Source organism: Amblyraja radiata, chromosome 2 (genome assembly GCF_010909765.2).
Source record: "Amblyraja radiata isolate CabotCenter1 chromosome 2, sAmbRad1.1.pri, whole genome shotgun sequence".
NCBI lineage: Eukaryota > Metazoa > Chordata > Chondrichthyes > Rajiformes > Rajidae > Amblyraja > Amblyraja radiata.
The window spans coordinates 96,210,577-96,232,875 of NC_045957.1; the positions used below are offsets into that span (position 1 = coordinate 96,210,577).

General features: G+C 41.1%; 1 protein-coding gene across 6 annotated transcripts in view; it reads right to left on the reverse strand.

The window, feature by feature from the left end:
* ankrd28 (ankyrin repeat domain 28) overlaps positions 1-22,299 on the reverse strand; it is a 210,697-nt gene that overhangs the window by 89,724 nt on the left and 98,674 nt on the right. For 4 of the 6 annotated variants that reach the window (XM_033050785.1, XM_033050777.1, XM_033050815.1 and 1 more), the window contains 5 exons: positions 21,867-21,954; positions 16,062-16,204; positions 14,516-14,728; positions 4,887-4,965; positions 354-468 (listed from right to left, as the gene is read on the reverse strand). In XM_033050785.1, the coding sequence (XP_032906676.1) occupies positions 354-468; positions 4,887-4,965; positions 14,516-14,728; positions 16,062-16,204; positions 21,867-21,954 (638 nt within the window). The remainder of the gene's footprint in view (positions 1-353; positions 469-4,886; positions 4,966-14,515; positions 14,729-16,061; positions 16,205-21,866; positions 21,955-22,299) is intronic. The other 2 variants (XM_033050798.1, XM_033050808.1) reach the window with 1 other exon arrangement.

The window sequence follows — 22,299 nt, forward strand, 5'->3', positions numbered from 1 at the left end:
TTTAATGGGGGACAAAATTGTGCATATTATTTACTGTATAGTCAAATGGCATCCTTAGTATGGGTTGAATTAGCTGACCGTGGCAATTGTAGTTGTGTGTGAATGATTGATAGTTCTCCCAACGTGATTTAGTGATGATAAGAGAGAAAGAAAGAACATGTAGGAGAGGGAGAGTGAGTGCAAGAATAATCCCTAATCTTCATCACCATCTAGCTATTCCTCATGTAAATGCAGATTAAAATGCATGAGAATAAACTTGAGTTCAGCAGCAATGATTTCTGGAGTCAAATTGTATTCCAAGACTACTCAATATCCAAGCAAGGTATTAATTTTTGTCAATAGCTGTTACTCACTTTGCAGTGTCAGCTCCACTGGTGATTAGTGTGTTTATAAGTAACTCATGTCCATATCGAGCAGCTATATGCAATGGAGTATTACTGTTCTTATCTTCACAGTCTATTTCTGCACCTACAGAAAATAAAGCAGAATGCATATTTATGAAGTATATTTAAACTTCAAAAAACATTTAAATTAAATTAATACATTTATTGAAGCAAATATATTTATTTAAATATTTTTTTCGCATTGTTAAAAACATGTCAGGATTCTATTTCTCACAAGGTTGTTCTATTCTATCAACCTTCACCTGTAGGTTGCATTCTATCAGGCTACATTCCTATAATATATTACTTTCTTGCAAATAATTTGTAGAAAGTAATCACATTTTTTGTTTGACTACCAGTTAATAATCTGAAACTGGATCAAACCTTTCATTTTTAAACAGCTTGTTGGCAAAAGAGATCGGGTACAAAAGCAAGAGATGCAGGAAATGGTTAAATTAAATATTCAAACAGATGAAATGTTCCCAATCGATGCTGCAATACATTGTAAAATTTATATTTCAAGATAGAAATGATCGCACTTCTGGGAATATCAAACTGCAAGATAAATGGAACTTTATTGCATGGTGAGTAGCAGAGTTCCACACGAGTCGGTGCTGGGGCTGCTACTCTTCATGTTGTATATTAATGATTTGGATGAGGGGATTGAAGGCTTTGTGGCCATGTTTGCAGATAATATGAAATTTGGTGGAGGGGCAGGTAATGTAGAGAAAGCAGGGGCATCTGCAGTTGTATAGGGCTGTGGTGAGACCACATCTGGAGTATTGTGTACAGTTTTGGTCTCTTAATTTGAGGAAGGACATCCTTGTGAATGAGGCAGTACAGCGTAGGTTCACGAGATTGATCCCTGGGATGGCGGGACTGTCATATGAGGAAAGATTGAAAAGACTAGGCTTGTATTCACTGGAGTTTAGCAGGATGAGGGGATATCTTATAGAAACATATAAAATTATAAAAGGACTGGTCAAGCTAGATGCAGGAAAAATGTTCCCAATGTTGGGCGAGTCCAGAACCAGGGGCCGCATTCTTAGAATTAAGGGGAAGCCATTTAAGACTGAGGTGAGAAAAAACTTTTTCACCCAGAGAGTTGTGAATGTGTGGAATTCCCTGCCACAGAGGGCAGTGGAGGCCAAGTCACTGGATGGATTTAAGAGAGAGTTAGATAGAGGCCATTTGCCCTTCGAGCCTGCACCGCCATTCATTGTGATCATGGCTGATCGTCCCCTGTCAATAACCCGTGCCTGCCTTCTCCCCATATCCCTTGACTCCACTAATAGAAACATAGAAAATATGAATGTAATACAAATATTATCTGATAACTTCTTAAAACTGAATAAATTGTTGTTTCAAATATGATTCTCTTGATCCCAGCTGCCTATAACCTGACATAAATGTCCTTCTTTTTCCAACCAGTGTTTCAATATCCTTTGTGAACCAGGGTTCCCGATCTGTTTCTGTTGACAGGAACATGTTGTTACTGCACTCTCCCAATCTCATTTTTAAAAACCTCCCAATTGTCAAACATCCCTTTATTTGAAAATAACCTCTCTCAACTAACCTTTGCAAGTTTCTGTCTAATGCCTTCAAAAATAGCATTGCCCTATATGGAACAAGCAACCAGTAGTCGAGGCATGTACAATAACAACATTTAAAAGTTATTTGATGATACACGGACAGAAAAAATTACAAGGATATGGGGCAAACAAGACTAGTTTAGATGGGGCATCCTGGCCAGCATAGATGAGTTGAGCTGAAAGACGTAGCTCCGCAATGTGTGATTCCATGAATAATTAACTTGTGGTCTATCCTTTCCCATAATTACTTTAAAACTAACATAATTATGGTCACACATTTACTATGCAATAGCACTTCAATTACTCATTAAATATTGTGAGAATTCCTGCCTTCACCATTTCCTCAGGCAACGTGTTCTACATTTCAACCATACGCTAGGTGAACGAGTTCAAGTCCCTTCTAATTCTTCTGCTACTTACCACAAAAGCTATGCCCTCTGACTATAGACACCTCCTTCAAGACATATAGGTACGTGAATTGAACCTGAAGCACAAAGACCTGGCTTGGCTGGCAGTGAGGTGAGCCCTCCCAGTCAGATCCTTCCTGCACCGTCGGAACCTCACTACCAGCGCACGCTGCCCTCAGGACGGCTGCTATGGAGAGGAGACGGTTGCCCACCTCTTTGCAGAGTGCGGATTCGCAAAGAGAGTCTAGAGAGGTCTGCAAGGGTCCCTGTCATGTTTTATTCCGAACAGCTCCATCACAGAGGACTCTGTGATTTACGGACTGTTCCCAGGGACGCATTCAGAGACTGACATCGAGTGCTGCTGGAAGGTCATCAACTCGGTGAAAGACGCTCTTTGGTCTGCTGTTCACCACCCAGCGGAGCGAGATGTCCGTCGGGGAATGTTGCCGGCTGTCCCTCTGCAGACTGCAGGAGTACGTGCTGAGGGACGCACTGAAGCTCGGTGCAGCCAACGCCAAGGCTTGGTGGGGGAGGACCACAAGCTAGGTTCCTTCCGCTGCTGGACATGGGGGGCAGGGTGTGGTGGAGACGCCCCTCAAAATAAGGGAAGGGATTCCACGCCAGTGGACCACATGAGTGGCAAGGGTGGGGGATACATTTGTGAAATTTGAGCAATGTATGTAGACTGTATTGAATAATTTGTATAGCCTCCGAAAATGTCGGATGAATTTTCTTTGCACGGTTCATGTATTGCATATATTTATTACCCGAATAAAGTCTATTTTGATTTTTTTTTTTTTAATTGGTACGTGAATTGAACCAATAAAAGCCAGTTGGAGAATATTAACAGACATACAGCAAGTAATTGGGAAGGCAAATGGAATATTGGCTGCTAATGTAAGGAAATGGAAGAGAAGAGCAAGGTAGACTTGCTACGACTGTATAATTCTTTTGGTACTACACCTGAAGTACTCCATGCAGATTTGCTCTCTTTATTCAGTAAGGATATATTTGCTTTGAAGATAGTGTAGCAAAGGCCCATTAGATATATTTCTGGGCGAGGAATTGCATTATAACAAAAGATAAAAGAATCTTGGCCTGTAATGACTGGAGCTGAAAAGAATGAGAAGTAACATAACTATATTATCAGATTCTGAACAGTTTGAGGGGGTACATGCTATGATTCTCCTGGTGGGAACACTACAATCAGTGGGTACTCTCGGAAAATGAGTTGGCCACTTAAGAAATGAAAAGGAAATTCCTCCCTCAGAGGGTTGTAAATATTTAAGACAGATTTTCCAGCATCCTTGGTTCGAGAGCCTTTCTAGATTATCCGTTTTGCTGAACCAGCAGAAGTCACGGCCTCTGAGAAGAGTCCAACGGTACCAGAACGGTCCGCCGAGTCAGCCAAGAAATTGTCCCGCAAAGTTGACCTCGGAAGTCGGCTATGGGAACGGATCTGCTGGCTCCGGCTAGGCCAGTTTCACAGCCCCGGCTGAAGGGGGAAGATTCAACCCACTGATTGGCGTGGAAGTGGCGATGAGGTCGAGATTGGCCACCTCACCCTGCCGAGGCGCCACATTTTCAGGGGAGACTTACAGGGGCACTCTCATAATTTTAGTCGGAATAAAGTAGGTGCCAGACCATAAGTTGCTGGAAAAATCAGTGGTGGACCTGTATATAATCTGTATAGTAAAAATAGGCAGATAGGTGACATAGGAAAAGCACTGCTGAGAAGGAAAGTATCAAGACCAAAGATGAGATCAGTTGTGATCCAAAATAAATAGCAAAGCAGGTTCAAGAAGCTGTCTTGTCTACTCAGATATTATATTCAAATGGCCTGTTCTGATTCCAGCTTTATCAGACGTCAGTCTGACCATCTTAACTTGTAATGTTACCACTTTTAACCCATCGACCTTATTCCTCTTCTCTATCTGGTCTCCATCCACACTAATGCAACCAGAAATAAAGCAAAAGTCTGACGGGTCTTGACCTGAAGCTTCATCTGTCATTCCCTCTACAAATGTTGCCTGACCCATTGAGCTCCTCCAGAACATTGCATTTGCTTAAGAGTCCAGCATCTAGTTTCTTGTGGTGCTGCTTAAACCAGTTGTCCATGAATCACACCTTAAATAACCAGTCAGCACACAAGAGAGATTCACAGACTATAATTTAGATTTTGCTCATAATTTGTAATTTAAGGTTAAAATAATTATGCATTCATTCAGGTATGTCATACATAGTATTTTTTAAAGACAGCATATAAATTGCATACAGAAGGAAACAGTTTCTGTACTGGTGGTTAAAATGGTTAAATTGGAGCAACATTTTTATAACCAAATGATTCCAACACATCCCAGTACATCAAGAACCTAAATTTCCTCATTTTATCATTCAAATGGTTAAAGCTACTCAAAAGTAATATATAAACCATACAAAGAGTATTAAACTCATAACTAAATTATTGAAAAGTTTAGTAACTGCTTTAGCAAAATATTAGTTACCATTTTGGATGATGGTCTGTGACCTTGAGAACCTCCCATGAATTGCTGTCATGTGCAATGGAGTCTTCCCGTCTTTACTCTAAAAGAGATTAAATCATATACAGTTATTATCAACTTATAGTATAGCTCTATTTCACCATCACAATTGTGTCCAATGTTCCACCAATCATAGTAAAAAAACTCTCTGAAGGATTTAATTTTGATTAGTCAATATGGAATTAAAACGCTAATCCATTGACCAAGAAAAAAATAAACTGAACAGGAAATACTGCAGTTATTATTTACATGGATTTTCAAAACAAATTTGAAAAAAGGCTGTCCGAATCATTTCTGGATAAAATTAAAATTCGGAGTACGAAGTAGTGTGAGAACATGGAACATGGAAGTGATTAGAGGCAGACCTGGAAAGTGGGTAATAGAGGTTTCCTCAAATTCTCATTTCCACGATGCACAAACCATATAACCATATAACAATTACAGCACGGAAACAGGCCATCTCGGCCCTTCTAGTCTGTGCCAAACACTTACTCTCACCTAGTCCCATCTACCTGAACTCAGACCATAACCATCCATTCCTTTCCCGTCCATATACCTATCCAATTTATTTTAAAATGATAAAAACGAACCTGCCTTCACCACTTCCACTGCAAACTCATTCCACACAGCTACCACTCTCTGAGTAAAGAAGTTCCCCCTCATGTTGCCCCTAAACTTTTGTCCCTTAATTCTCAAATCGTGTCCTCTTGTTTGAATATTCCCTACTCACAATGGAAAAAGCTTATCCACATCAACTCTGTCTATCCCTCTCATCATTTTAAAGACCTCTATCAAGTCCCCCCTTAACCTTCTGCGCTCCAAAGAATAAAGACCTATCTTGTTCAATCCTTCTCTGTAACTTGGGTGCTGAAACCCAGGCAACACTCTAGTAAATCTCCTCTGTACTCTCTCTATTTTGTTGACATCTTTCCTATAATTTGGCAACCACAATTGTACACCATACTCCAGAATTGGCCTCACCAATGCCTTGTACAATTTTAACATTACATCCCAACGTCTATACTCAATGCTCTGATTTATAAAGGCCAGCACACCAAAAGCTTTCTTTACTACCCTATTTACATGAGATTCCACCTTCAGGGAACTATTCACAGTTATTCCTAGATCCCTCTGTTCAACTGCATTCCTCAATTCGCTACCATTTACCATGTACGTCCTATTTTGATTTGTCCTGCAAAGATGTAGCACCTCACACTTATCAGCATTAAACTCCACCTGTCATCTGTCAGCCCACTCTTCCAAATGGCCTAAATCTCTCTGTATATTTTGAAAATCTACTTCATTATCCACAACACCACCTATCTTAGTATCATCTGCATATTTACTAATCCAATTTACCACACCATCATCCAGATCATTGATGTGTATGACAAACAACAGTGGACCCAACACAGATCCCTGAGGCACCCCACTAGTCACCGGCCTCCAACCTGACAAACAGTTATCCACCATTACTCTCTGGTATCTCCCATTCAGCCACTGTTCAATCCATCTTGCTACTCCACTATTGATACCCAACAATTGAACTTTCTTAACCAACCTTCCATGTGGAACCTTGTCAAAGGCCTTACTGAAGTCCATATAGACAACATCCACCGCTTTACCCTCATCAATTTCCCTAGTAACCTCTTCAAAAAATTCAAGATTAGTCAAACATGACCTTCCAGGCACAAATCCATGTTGACTGTTCCTAATCAGACCCTGTTTATCCAATGATTATATATATTATCTCTAAGTATCCTTTCCATTAATTTGCCCACCACTGACGTCAAACTAACAGGTCCATAATTGCTAGGTTTACTCTTAGAACCCTTTTTAAACAATGGAACAACATGTGCAGTACGCCAATCCTCCGGCACCATTCCCATTTCTAATGACATTTGAAATATTTCTGTCATAGCCCCTGCTATTTCTACACTAACTTCCCTCAATGTCCCAGGGAATATCCTGTCAGGACCTGGAGACTTATCCACTTTTATATTTTTCAAAAGTGTCAGTACTTCCTCTTCTTTGATCCTCATAGTTTCCATAGCTACCCTACTTGTTTCCCTTACCTCACATGATTCAATATCCTTCTCCTTGGTGAATACCAAAGAAAAGAAATTGTTCAATATCTCCCCCATCTCTTTTGGCTTTGCAGATAGCTGTCCACTCTGACTCTCTAATGGACCAATTTTATCCCTTGTTATCCTTTTGCTATTAATATAGCTGACGAAACCCTTTGGATTTACTTTCACCTTACTTGCCAAAGCAACCTCATATCTTCTTTTAGCTTTTCTAATTTCTTTCTTAAGATTATTTTTACATTCTTTATACTCCTCAAGCACCTCATTTACTCCATGCTGCCTATAATTATTGTAGATCTCTTTCTTTTTCCGAACAAAATGTCCAATTTCTCTTGAAAACCATGCCCTTTTCCAATTATTACTCTTTCCTTTCAAACGAACAGGGACATAAAGATTCTGTACTCTTAAAATGTCACCTTTAAATGTCCTTCATTTCTCTACTACATTCTTCCCATAAAAAAAAATGTCCCAATTCACTCCTTTTAAATCCTTTCACATCTGCTCAAAGTTAGCCTTTCTCCAATCAAAAATCTCAACCCTTGGTCCAGTTCTGACCTTCTCCATAATTATATTGAAACTAATGGTATTGTGATCACTGGACCCGAAGTGCTCCCCAACGCATACCTCCGTCAACTGACCTGTCTCATTTCCTAACAGGAGGTCCAGCACTGCCCCTTTTCTAGTAGGTACCTCTATGTATTGCTGCAAAAAACTATCCTGCACACATTTTACAAACTCCAAACCATCCAGCCCTTTTACAGAATGTGTTTCCCAGTCTATGTGTGGAAAATTGAAATTTCCCACAATCACTACCTTGTGCTTACTACTAATATCTGCTATCTCCTTACATATTTGCTCTTCCAATTCTCGCTCCCCATGAGGCGGTCTACAATACACCCCTATAAGTGTTGCTACACCTTTCCCATTTCTCAGTTCCACCCAAATAGCCTCCCGAGACGAGCCCTCTAATCTATCCTGCCAAAGCACTGCTGTAATATCTTCCCTGACAAGCAATGCAACACCTCCACCTCTTGCCCTTCCAATTCTATCACACCTGAAGCAACGAAATCCTGGAATATTTAGTTTCCAATCACAGCCATCCTGCAACCATGTTTCACTAATCGCCACAACATCATACTTCCAGGTGTCAATCCAGACTCTAAGCTCATCCACCTTTCTTGCAATGCTCCTAGCATTAAAATATACACATTTAAGAAACCCACCACCTCTTATTCTCTGTTTATTATCTTTTTCTTCTTTCTCCCCTACATCTTTTTCTTCTTTCTCCCCTATTTAAAAATAAACTGGACTTCAGAACAAATCACATATCAACATTTTAAGATGAAACAGATCTGCTCCAAACTGGAGTAGTACTGTCAGGATTTAAAATGATACTGCCTTGAAGGATGCCATTCACAAATTGTTCTTATCACACTTTATGACTGCTCTGTGCTGCAGATCACTATTCAATCCATTCTCTTGTCCTTTACTCGTGGTTTTACAATTGTAAAAATATACAATTTCTCCTTTGTATCTGCAGTTTTCTTTCGAATACAAAGTTGGAATCTCTCACAATCCATTTGCAGAGCATATTCCAGATTTCTTGTAAGTCAAAATGTCCACTCATGTAAACCCGGAACAAAGTGCACTGAACAGACTGATTTTGATAAAATTAACAATGCAATCAATGATAAAATAATTCAAGGAATTGTGATGTAGAAAGACAAATTAAAGATAAAAGCTTTACTGTTGAAGAGAGGGGTACACTTTATAAATGGAATCTGACTAAATGTACAAAGATAATTGTTTATCATACACTTTGAACATAGTTGTAGAATTTCCAGTTTTCTTGATTTATGTTTTTAAGTGCACATGCTAAAATAAAACTTTTCAGAAATAGTTTTACGATAAATTCAGCTCATCATGCCAACCCGGCAACCCCATCTCATAGCCGTGTCCCAAACATTACGGTGCCCTGAAATGGGGGGGACTATGTATAAACACTGCTGTAATGGTAATCTACATGGTGAAACTAAAATGTATAGAAATACCCTTTAATAAAATCTGACAATGTGCACTTTAACCACATGTGATTTTTTTCTATTACAAATCTCAAATTGTGGAGTACAGAGGCAAATAAATAAATGATGGGCCTTTGTCCCAAACATTATGGAGGGCACTGTATATCCCCAAGCAATATCAATGGTGCTGAGGTGGAAATGGTTGTGAGTTTCAAGTTCTTAAGTGTAAACATCACCAACAATTTGTCCTGGAACATCCACATTGCAGCTGGCCAAAATGGCACACCAACACTTCTATTTCTTCAGGAGACTAATGCCCCTGTCCCACTTAGGAAACCTGAACGGAAACCTCTGGAGACTTTGTGCCCCACCGACGGTTTCCGTGCGGTTCCTGGAGATTGCCGAAGGTTTTTGTCAGTCTCCCTACCTGCTTCCACTACCTGCAACCTCCGGCAACCACCTGCAACCTCCGGGAACCGCACGTTAATTCTGAATGTTAATTCTTCCTCATTAACAATCAGCACGGGAGCACTTCAAGGCTGCGTGCTCAGCCTCCTGCTCTACTTATTCTACACTCATGACTGTGTAGACAGACACAGTACGAACATCATCTTCAAGTTCGCCGGCGACACCACCGTTGTTGGACGAATTACAGATGGTGATGAGTCAGAGTATAGAAGTGAGATCGACCGATTGACCAAATGGTGCCAGCACGACAATCTGACTCTCAATATCAGTAAAACCAATGAACGGATTGTGAACTTTGGAAGAGGAAAGATGAGGACCCACAATCCCGTTTATATCAATGAGATGATGGTGGAGAGTCAAAAACTTCAAATTCCTGGGTGTGCATATTTCCGAAGATCTTTCCTGGACCCAGTACAAGTATAAATAAAGCACATCAACGCCTCTACTTCTGGAGAAGATGAAGGAGATTCAGTATGTCAGAGAGGATTCTCTTGAACTTCTACAGGTGCACAGTAGAGACCATTTTGACTGGTTGCATCATGGCCCGGTTTGGAAACTTGAACGTCCAGGAGTGGAAAAGACTGCAGAAAGTTGTGAACACTGCCCAGTCCATCACCGGCTCTGACCTCCCCACCATCGGTGGGATTTATCGGAGTCGCTGTCTCAAAAAGGCAGCCAGCATCATCAGAGGCCCACACCATCCTGGCCACACACTCGTTTCACCACAGCCATCCGAAAGAAGATCCAGGAGCCTGAAAACTCTAATGTCCAGGTTCTGGAACAGCTTCTTCCCTACAACCAACAGGGTATTAAACACTACAACCTCAAATAAGCTCTGAACTTCAATCGACTATTATTATTATTGCACTACTATTGTTTGTTTTTTGAATATGTGTGTGTATGTATATATATATGTGTGTGTGTGTGTGTGTGTGTGTGTGTGTGTGTGTGTGTGTGTGTGTGTGTGTGTGTGTGGATATATATAAATGTGTGGATATATGTGTACTTGTGGGTATCTGCGTACATTCACACTGAACTTTTTATTTCTCTCTCGTTTATCATATTGTTTACAGTATTATGTTTACATATTCTGTTGTGCTGCAGCAAGTAAGAATGTCATTGTTCTATCTGGGACACATGACAATAAAACACTCTGGTGACACCCACATGTCAGATGTGCACTTGCCCAATAACAACTGTTCTTAGTGTAACAACCCCCACCCCATGCTCTTGCCTGATAACATTATAGTCTGCCTTACTCCAATTTAGTACCTTCCCACAAGGGACGGCTTTCTCCCTATTCGAAACAATCTTAAAACTTATGGAATTGTGATCATATCCCCAAAATGCTTTTCCGCTGAAACACCACTCATCAAGCTCATTTCCCAACACAAGGTTCAGTATGTTCCCTTTCCAGGTTGGACTATCCACATACTGTTTCAAGAAACCTTTGAATACACCTCGCAAATTCTGCCCCGTCTCAGCCTTTGGCACTGAGCAAGTCCCAGTTAACATTGGGGAAGTTAAAGTCACCCACTAAGATAACTTGATTGCTCTGGCATCCTTCGGAAATCTGTCCACAAATCTATTCCTCCCCTTGCTATTGAGAGGCCTATAGTACAATTCCAACAGTGCCTGCAACTTTCTTATTTCTAAGCTCTACCCATATCGTCCCAGCAGACGAACCCTCCAGAATGTCCTCTCTGAGCGCTGCTGTGACAGTCTCGCTGATTAGTAATGCAATTCTTCCACTTCTTTTGCCTCTCTCTTGATCACATCTGAAACACCAGAATATTGAGGCGACTAGTTGTGCCCCTCCCATAACCAAGTTTCCGCAATGACCACAACATCATAGTCCCAAGCTTTCTTCACAATACTCCTTGCATTGAAATAAACACATGTCAGCCCATCACCCTGTTCCTTCACCTCTCCTTGCCTGTCCTTAGTTTGAGACTTGCTGGTCCTAACCTCTACCTTCTCACCACTCCTTCCAATTTCTGACCCAGCACTCTGGTACCCACCTCCTTACCTCTCTTGTATAAACCCATCAAGGTAGCACTAGTAAACCTGTTTACACGGTTATTGGTCCCCTTGCTGATCAGATGCAACCAGTCTCTCTTGTATAGGTCACCTTGCTCCGATGGTCTAAAAATCGGAATCCCTGTCCCTGCACCAATTCCTGAACCAAGCATTCATCTCACTAGCACGTGGCACCAGGAGTAATAAAGTAAAGTATCCTTTATTGTCATTCAGACTTTTCAGTCTGAATGAAATGTTGTGCCTTGCAGTCATAACATAGAATAAAATAACAAAACACACAATAAACACAGATTTAACATCCACCACAGTGAGTCCACCAGGTCCTCCTCACTGTGATGGAAGGCAAAAGTCTTAAAGTCCTTGTCTCTTCCCTCCTTGTTCTCCCTCTGCGTTGAGGCGATCCAGGCTTCCGATGTTGCGACCCCGCCGGGTGATGGTAAGTCCCGCGGCTGAATCCGAGCTCCTCGAATGGGCGGGTTCAAACTCTGCGGCCCGGGGCGGACAAAGCTGTTGCCGTGGGAGCTCTGGAAAACAAGTCACCAACTTGGGACCTGCGAGCTCCCGACGATGTCGTCCACTGGGCCCACAGCCGAGCCTCCGAGGCTCCGAAGTTGGGTTGCCGCCGTCGCAACGCCACCACAGCCCCGAAGTCGGCCAGCCTCTCGTTGCTAAGTCTTGGCTCTGCCTCCGGAGCCTCGAGGTTGGTCCCAGTTGGAGGCCGCCAGCTCTACCATTAGGCCTCAGTGCAGACGGAGACGGGGGATACGACAAGAAAAGGTTGCATCCCCCCGAAGGAAGAGACCAAAAACATGTTTCTCCCACCCCCCACACATACACAACCAAAATAAACTAAAATAAACTGAAACAGGACAAAAAGAAAACCAAAAAAAAGAAAAGACAAACGGACTGCAGGCGAGCCGCAGCTGCAGGACAGCGCCACCACTTCCTTTCAATTCAGAAATTACTACCCTCGGGGTCCCACTTTTAAAACTTCTGTCTAACTTCCTATATTAATTTAGCAGGACCTCATCCCTTTTCCTACCCATGTCATTTGTGTCAATGTACATAATCACTTCTGGCTGCTCGCCTCCACCTTGAAAATGTTCTGCAGCCGCTCAGAGACACCCTGGACGCTGGCAGTAGAGAGGTAATACATCATCTGCCACAGAATCTCCTGTCTGCCCCCACTAGCTACCAAATCTCCTGTCACTATAGCTCTGCCTGACTTTTCAGCTGTGCCTCAGAGCCTCGAGGGTATGAGCTATAGGGAAAGATTGACCAGGCTTTATTCCTTGGAGCGCAGAAGGATAAGGGGTGATCTAATGGCGATAAGATCATGAGAGGAATAAATAGGGTAAATGCTTTATTTTACCCAAAGTAGGGGAATCAAGAACCAGAGGACATAGATTTAAGGTGAGGAGGGGGTAAGATTTAATAAGAACCCGAGGGCCAACTTTTTTTTTTTATACACCAAGGGTGATAGGTATGTGAAACGAGCAGCCAGAGGAAGTAGTTGAGGCAAGTGCCATCATAACATTTAAAAACATTTAGACAGGTACATGGATTGATTAGGTTTATTGGGACATGGGGAAAACACAGGCAGGTGGGACTATTGTAGATGGGACATGTTGGTCAGCATGGGTAAGTTGGGTCGAAGGGCCTGTTTCGATGATGTGACTATGACTTTAAGTGCAGGTTTTGCTAATGGGCAAAACAGAAATTATACTGACGGCATAAAGGTGTCTTTCAAGGTTTGAGTATAGAAACTGCTAAGGCAGAAGAAATATTTTTTGCCATCATCACATCTTCACCACAACCATTCAACACACCATTATTGTTAAAATTGAATAAAATACTGCATTTCCTAAAACATGCACGACCTTCACTGAAATGGCTATCAACTTTAGCAAATGTGCAGCATTTTCAAATTAAAACATAACCAGTAAACTGGAAACTTCTCACACAATTATACAGGTAGATGATAGTGAAGTGGAATTAATGATAGACAGGAGAGATGGAATAACTCTCCTTTAAGATGCAAGATCTGCAGAAGAATTGAGAGAACAAAATTTGAATTTGCTATACTAATCTTCGGTCTTGACGCAGCTATGGCTGTGATGCAACTGGATTTTCTTAGAAATGGACAACAGATGATAGACTGCACATCAGTTTTCAAGATTAGTTACACAAAAAAGCTGGAGAAACTCAGCGGGTGCAGCAGCATCTATGGCTGGAGAAACTCAGATTACTGAAACTCAGAACCTCAAGATTAGTTAACTGCCAAATTGGTTGGATTCAGTTTTAGTAAAGGGAAGGATAGGATAGAATGTAGCCAATATGACAAGAGCTATCAAAATGAAGAAAGGATATTCTGCAATTGTTTCTGGTATAATGGCAGCTGGGGCCAATACCAACCATCAAGAAGGTAGGATAAACCCCACTTTGGAGCGATTAAAGTGCATGCTTTTGATAGAAGTGGACAAGTTGTTCGAATTGGGTGATCCAAGTATGTTTAAGACCTTATAAAGGAAAAGGGGCACAGGTCATAAGAAAGGAACGTAAAGAAAATAGAAGACCAGAAAATATTATTCAATTTTAAGGCAATCTACTGCTGAGTGCATAAATGAAGCATGCATTATATCGTGAATAAAAAAAGTAAAGATTATTTTTGAATGGGAATTGTAAGAAATAATCTTTCAACTGCCAAAATCTTAGCCAAAACAGAGTTCCAAACATGTAGTTAATTTTTGCATGTGTTTACTCTGGTTTATGGAAGCTAATAGTTTAGTTCGGACATCCAATTTGCAAGGGAAATCACCATTACATGAAAATGAAAAAGAAAGACCTACATTTCATGTGAAGCTACCGACACCAAGAATAAAATCACTCAACTTCGTATTCAACCTAGTTCTTAAGCATAGCAAATGTGAAGAATTTAATTTCCATGTACCGACAAGAGACCTGTAGTATTCCTTACCTTGATATTCACTTCTGCCCCATTACTGACCAATAGTTCTAAACACAATGCACCATGTGTTGAAGCAGCAGCAAAATGCAATGGGGTGAAGCCCTTCTCATTCACTTGGTTGACATTTGCTCCACAGTCAATGAGCTCATTCACAACTACATCCTGGCCATTATAACAGGCCACATGAAGAGGGGTATTTCCATATGCATTTGGTTCATTAATCTGTTGAAGTATGTAACAGTAAATGGTCACAGCACTCCACACAAAAAACCTTGCATTGTTCACAAAATTCAAGAATTCCACAAGTCTCAAAACCAAGGAACATGCCGAGTTTTAAAATGTCAACATTCCATGTCATCAGCAAATGATGCAATTCAAATGTGTTGACTCATGAAATGCTTTCTTTTTTTTAATTTTTCTCATTTAATATTTTGTTTTGTTGCATTATCAATGATTTTGTTACCTATTTTAAACTAAATTACTACAGCAATTGGAAATGAATTGCAAATAAGATGATAGTGCTAGTTGGAGTTTGTGCAGAATCTTATGAATTAATGAGTGCAAAATATGAATGTATCAGAGATGAAAATTTTCAGCGAGGAGAGGCTGAAGATGCAAAATTGCTCTAATTTTAAATAGCAACTGAAATGTAACCATCCAAAGCAATGGTTCACATATGTTTTTATTAGTATCAAAAGTAAGCATTTATTATAATTATAATAAAAACTAAAAACTGCATCCGCAGGTCCTTGTATCTGCAATTACCTGACTTTGGAATCATCTCCAGAGCGAGAAGAAATAACAAACTATCAACTTTACAGATGCTTCCCAATTTACTGGGTACTATTTTCAGCATTCAATTAATTTTGATTTTCACTGTTACTATTTGCAAGATTTTTTGATGTTCTTGAGTGTATTAATTGCGTCATTGCTCACATGACTGTTCAGACTGTTTTGACTGTTTTACTGCTTAGGCTGTTTTGACTGTTTTACTGTTCTTTTCATAAACCATGTTCTCGGGGTATCTAAATCTAAATTTTATTAGTTGTTTAAGTTATGACATCGGATGGAAGCTGCATACCAAATCTCGTTGCACATAGGTGCAATGACAATAAAATATATTATTATTATTATTATTATTATGGGATAAGAGTATGCTGTGGAAATCGACATCTTGATTTCAAAAATACATTAGAACTAATATTTTGCTGTTATTTATTAAGCTGGCACTACTGAGGTGGTACTTCAATAAGAATATAATTATACATGCATTATCACATTTCATTGCAAGAATTTAAATAGTAATTGATAGTATATATATATTGTAACGTGTTATAAAACATGCAAAAGGTACAAACTAAAGTTAGCACGTAGTATCACGTGTCACTTAAAAAAAATTAAAATCTGTGCCGAATAAAAAACTTTGGAAGTGTGGTAAAAATATGGTAACATTTGCCCATCATAACAAATTATTACCTCTAAGTTAAATAGATAAATAAAGTATGGCTGAATTATTGTCACATTCAATAGAATGGGTGGAAATATATTGACTTACATCAACTCCAAGGTCAAGCAGATACTTGACTACACTGAGCATTCCACTGGAAGCAGCAGCATGAAGTGGAGTATAAGCTTTCTTATCCTTACATGTTACTTCAGCTCCATGTGCTACCAACAGCTTAATCACTTCAATGTGACCTATTAAAACAGAAAAAAAAGATATGCAGGCATTGACATTACAAAATACTCGTAATTTCGATCAAATGCATTTTGATGCAACTAATCTATTAAAACTATACCTTCATCTCAATGTCTATTTGGCAATGAAATTTCACGAGCTCTGTCAAGTGCAAAATACAATTTGAAAGGCTATGCTCAATCTCGGTAACAATACAGTTTCTAGGTTATTTATTATATGCTGATAATACAAAGCAAATCATTGCACTGCTTCTTTGAACATTAAAAAAAACTGTGGTGGAAGGGAGATACAAGTGTTGCAGTATTAATATTAATATATCAATATAATTGGAGGAGGCAGATTGGGGAGAGATAGTCATAAAGTCACATAGTGTGGAATCAGGCCCTTCAGCCAAAACTGCACACACCAAAACCAACATGCCCCATTGGCACTAGTCCCACCTGCCTGCTTTTGTCCATATCTTTCTAAATCTATCCTATCCATGTACCTGTCCAAACGTCTTTTGAACATTGTGATAGTACCTGCCTCAACTACCCCCTCAGGCAGCTCGTTCCATATACCAACCACCTTTTGTGTAAGAAATGCAAGAAATTGTGGTTGGCACAGGAATCTTGGACAAAAGTGACTGTTCCTGTGCACTATTGTTCTTTCTTTCTATCTATTTGTCCACCAGATAATCTTTAAAGCATTCATATTGTAGGGCATATATTGAAAAGCTTCAAAGGAGGCCAATAATCTTGGCAGATTTCAATCTACATTTAGCCTGTAAATATCTGTTGGGCAAAGGAAGATTGGATGAGGAGTGTATGGTAAATAAATGTAAAGATTCTGGAGTCAAGCAGAAAGCAGCCATTCAAGATTTAGTATATTTACAAAATCATTTGTAAAAGAGTTAACAAAATGAAGGTAGTTCTATAGAAAGAAGATCTGGGGAATTAATAATGAAAAATAATGATTAGGTAAGTGAATTAAACAGCAAAAAAGGTAAGTGAATTAAACAGGAAATAAGATAAGTGAATTAAACAGAAATTTTGCACCATAGAAGACACGTGCAACATTTCAGAAACATTTCAGAAGCATGCAGGTACAGCAGGCAGTGAAGAAAGCTAATGGCATGTTGGCCTTCATAACAAGAGGAGTTGAGTATAGGAGCAAAGAGGTCCTTCTGCAGTTGTACAGGGCCCTGGTGAGACCACACCTGGAATATTGTGTGCAGTTTTGGTCTTCAAATTTGGGGAAGGACATTCTTGCTATTGAGGGAGTGCAGCGTAGGTTCACGAGGTTAATTCCCGGGATGGCGGGACTGTCATATGTTGAAAGAATAGAGCGACTGGGCTTGTATACACTGGAATTTAGAAGGATGAGAGGGTATCTGATTGAAACATATAAGATTGACACGCTAGAGGCAGGAAACATGTTCCCGATGTTGTGGGAGTCCAGAACCAGGGGGCACAGTTTAAGAATAATGGGTAGGCCATTTAGAACGGAGATGAGGAAAAACTTTTTCACCCAGAGAGTTGAGAATCAGTGGAATTCGCTGCCTCAGAAGGCAGTGGGGGCCGATTCTCTGGATGCTTTTAAGAGAGAGTTAGATGGAGCTCTTAAAGATAGCGGAGTTAAGGGATATGGGGAGAAGGCAGGAACGGGCTACTAATTGTGGATGATCAGCCATGATCACAGTGAATGGCGGTGCTGGCTCGAAGGGCCGAATGGCCTACTACTGAACCTATTGTCTATTAGTCATAGACTCGTAGTGTAGAAACAGGCTCTTCGGCCCAACTTGACCTCACCAATCAACATGTCCCATCTAAACTAGTCCCACTTGCCTGTGTTTTGCCCATATATTCCTCTAAACCTGTCTAATTGCTTCTTTAACATTGCAATAGTCCCTGCCTCAACTCCCACGTCCGGCAGCTCAGCATTAGCCTTTGCATGAAAATGTTACCCCTCAGATTCCTATTAAATCTTTTCCCCTTGTTAAAACTTTCCAAAATGCAACACCTCACATTTCTCTGTATTAAATTCCATCAACTATTCCTCAGCACATCAGGCCAATTGATCAAGATCCTGCTGCATATCGATTTCATAGCTATCGATTTCAGAGGGTGGAAGTTAAAAAAAAATCAGTATCCAAGAAACTGGTACAGGTGCACAACCTTTTATCCGAAAGCCTTGGGACCAGACACTTTTCGTAATTCGGAATTTGTCGGCCTTCGGAATGGATTTTTTTTAGCGTAGATTTTAATGGCTGGCTCAGTGGTAGAGTGCTCGGCTCATATCCGCAAGGTCGCGAGTTTGCGCCTTGATCCCGGCAGTTACTCGGTCGCGAGTTTGAGTCTTCAATGTAGTTTTTTCTTGCAGAATAAATGTCTGTATGAAATGCAGTGTGTTGAATGAATTCCTGAATTTGTAAATGTGACCGCAGCATTGAATCACCTCTCGCACTCATGTCACCCTAGCGGGGCTACATGCCCTTAGGCGGCCTAAGGCGACCTTTTCACACTCTTATATCCGTGTGCAGCAGAGGCGACGTGCGTTTGGCGCCAAACGTGAGCTTTGGTGAGCAGACGACATCCTGGAAAAAATGTCCGGTTTCTTCCAGGTAGGCGATATACCCTCCCGGGCAATATACCCTCCACTTCTCTTTTATGAAGGGGATTTAGTTCCCCTTTCTTCCAGGACCGACCGGAGGTTCCGCTGTCACCTCTGCGGGCCACCCTCGGTGAACGCTCACTCAACTTTGTCTTGGGATTCCTACTCACCCGCGCAATGTACCCTCACCTTCTCTTTTATGAATGGGGATTTAGTTCCCCTTTCTTCGAGGACCGACCGGAGGTTCCGCTGTCACCTCTGCGGGCCGCCCTCGGTGAACGTCCTGTCTCCCTGTCCCTGGGATAGTAGGGGGCGATCAAACAGCACAATCTCCCCCTCCAACTCCAGAGGAAGCCGCTCCCCGATGGGCCGCTACGGCGACAAGTGGCAGTTCGCCCACAGCCCGAGCTGCGCGACCCCAAGAACAAGACGTACCTTGCACACCATCAGCTTCTGCCCATACGGGGAGCGTGTTCCTCTGGAGCTGGAGCGGGGCTGGAGTTGCTGATCTGGGATCTCCGTGCTTGCAGTGGGCCTGGGGGTCGGTGTCCCGATGAGGGGGCTGTGGGCGAACTGCCACTTGTCGCCGTAGCGGCCCATCGGGGAGCGGCTTCTGGTGGTCCTGACGTCTCCGGCCAGTTTGCAGTTTTCCTCTGGAGTTGGAACGGGGCTGGGCTGCTGCTGGCTGTGGGTCTCTGGGATCTCCGTGCTTGCTGGGGGTCGGTGTCCCGTTGGTCCTGACGTCTCCGGTGACTGGCACTGACCTGCTAGCATCGCCGACATGAAGACAGTGCATAGCCCCCGCGCCGGTGCAATGGGCGGGGAGCTGGAGAGGGGAGGGAAGGGGTCACACACATGGCCGGAAGCAGAGGGGTGTAGGTGGGGTGAAACTGAAGGCAGCGACAATCTGCTGCTGCTGCCTGCCCGCTGAGTTAAAAAGTTCCCACGCAAGACTCACGATACACTGTGTATCGTGCTACCGTGGGAACTTTTTAACTCAGCGGGCAGGCAGCTGCATATTGGCAATTATTAACCCTCCCGCGCAATATACCCTCACCTCTTTTATGAATGGGGATTTAGTTCCCCTTTCTTCGAGGACCGACCGGAGGTTCCGCTGTCACCTCTGCGGGCCGCCCTCGGTGAACGTTTTCAAGGACCTTTCTTCAAGGACCGAAAAAATGTCCGCTATTCGGAGGTTTTCGTTATTTGGATCTTCGGATAAAAGGTTGTGCACCTGTACTGAACAAATTATTGCACCTATCACACAAATCTCTGAGTGTTGGTGGACATCATCTAAGGGTCTTAAAAGTGTTTAGTTAGATAGCAGATAGATTGCTTTTAGTTTTCCAAAATTCCCTGGCTTTTGGCAAGGTTCCATTAGATTCAAAAATTACAAATACAACTCCTTTTTCAAAAAAAGGGCAGGAAATTGGAAATAACAAAATGCTGAAAACACACTAAAAGTCAGGCAGCAGCTGTGGAAAGAGAAACACGGTTAACATTCGAGGCTGATGACCTTACCAAATATCTGTTCAATGCTTGCTAAATTAAAATAAAGATTAGCAAGGAAGTGAAGAGGACATAAGAAACCTACAATTGATTAGGAATAGGTTGTGCATGCGTAAAACCAGACAAATGGAGTTTAATGCAGGAAAATGTGAAATTGTCCAATTTAACAAGCAAAATTTAAAAAAGAAACTCTTGAGAAACTGCTGAGAGATTGTAGAGCCCTAAAATGCACAGGGATCTGGTTATGCTTGAGAATGATTTACAGAAGTATTGTATATGGGTGCAGAGAGCAGTTAAGAATGCTGACAGAACATTATTGTTTATTGCCAGAAGAATTCAACATAGGCATTTATGCGTTATTAATATGGAATATTGGTGAAATCACTTCCTGAGTACAGTTTTATGGCATTTTACTCCTGTAAGGAAATATGTCAGAAGGAACGCAACAGGTTTATTTATAGCAGTAACGGGCGAGTTGTCTTTTGGGGAAAGGTCGGACAGGCTAGGAGAAGGAGTTAAGAGAGAAGTGGAATCTCATTGAAACATACATGACTGAGGGTTCTTAACTGGGTGGATATGGAGATAATGCTTCCTCTTGTGAGGGAATGTAAAAATAAGGAGTGACTGTTTTCACATAAAGGATTGACCATTTACAACATAAATAAGGGAACTAAAAATGTTATCATGAGCCTTTGTAGCCTCACGAGCCACCAGCCTTTAAAGTGCGGTTCAAAGTCTTTGCCTATGTTTAAGGCAGAAGTAGATAAGACTTCTGATAAAATGTGAAGATGTTAAAAATGCAGAGATGAAGTTACAATCAAATCAACCAATCTCATTAAACACCAGAACAGGACGAAATGGCTGATTTTTGTTCCTTATTCATATGTCCACATGAAGGAGATTGAAGGGGTAACAGAGAGAATTCCACTTGCACAAATCCAGAATGAGGGCCAAATAATAAATCATCATCAGTAAATCTAATAAGGAATTCTGGTGCAACCTTGTAACCCTGAAGTAGTTACATCTGGAATATTCTATCGTAAGGATATGCTTAGGCAAGTGGCACTTTTGCAGAACCCGACATATCCATGAGATAGGAAAGAATGTTTTGAAAGAGCAAGATGAAATAGGATGGCAGCGGACAGTGGGAGAATATTCATGAAGAACATAAAACACAGCATTGTTCAGCCTGCTGAATTGGCTGCTTCTGTAGTGACTTTTACGCAATTAGTTAAAACACAAAGGAACAACTACATCATAACACACTGAAACCATTGTTTTTTTAAAATAAAATGTGCAAATAAACTGAAAGTTTAACACGCAGTTTGGATTCCCCAAATTGCATTTAATATAGAACATATTCTGCAAAAGGGCTTAATTGCCATCTTAGCTGGTTTCCCTTGCATTACATTAACTAAAGCACATACTCCTAATGAAACTGTGCACACCTTTCAGCCCACCATTCCATTTTATGCCTGATTTAATATTTTTTAAACCCACCCCAAGACTTCTTGTCAAAATTTAAAACACAGGAATTGAAGAATCGTTGTAACAACATACCCATGTAGGCAGCCCAGTGAATAGCTCGTCGGTCCTTCTTATCAAAGGCATTGATGTTAGCACCTCTGGATAGAAGCAAACTAACCATCTAGAAAAAAATTAGTTGAACTAAATTCAGTTTAGGATTACATTGTACTTGTATTCCATGATTAAACATCACTTCTGTAAATAAAGATGCTGTTGATTCTTCCAGAAAAATGTTAATGTTCACAGTAAGGATAAACAATTATGATGTTGTATAAAGCAACCAAAATTAAATTGCAAGTGTTGGAATACCTCAGCAGGGCAGGTAGAATCTCTGGATAACATGGATAGATGATGTGTCTAATTGGGATCCTTCTTCAGTCTCCTATCAATGTTCTTCAGAGATGCTGCCTGACCCACTGGGTTTCTCCAGCACTTTATGTCTTTTTTGTAAATTGGCATTGCATTT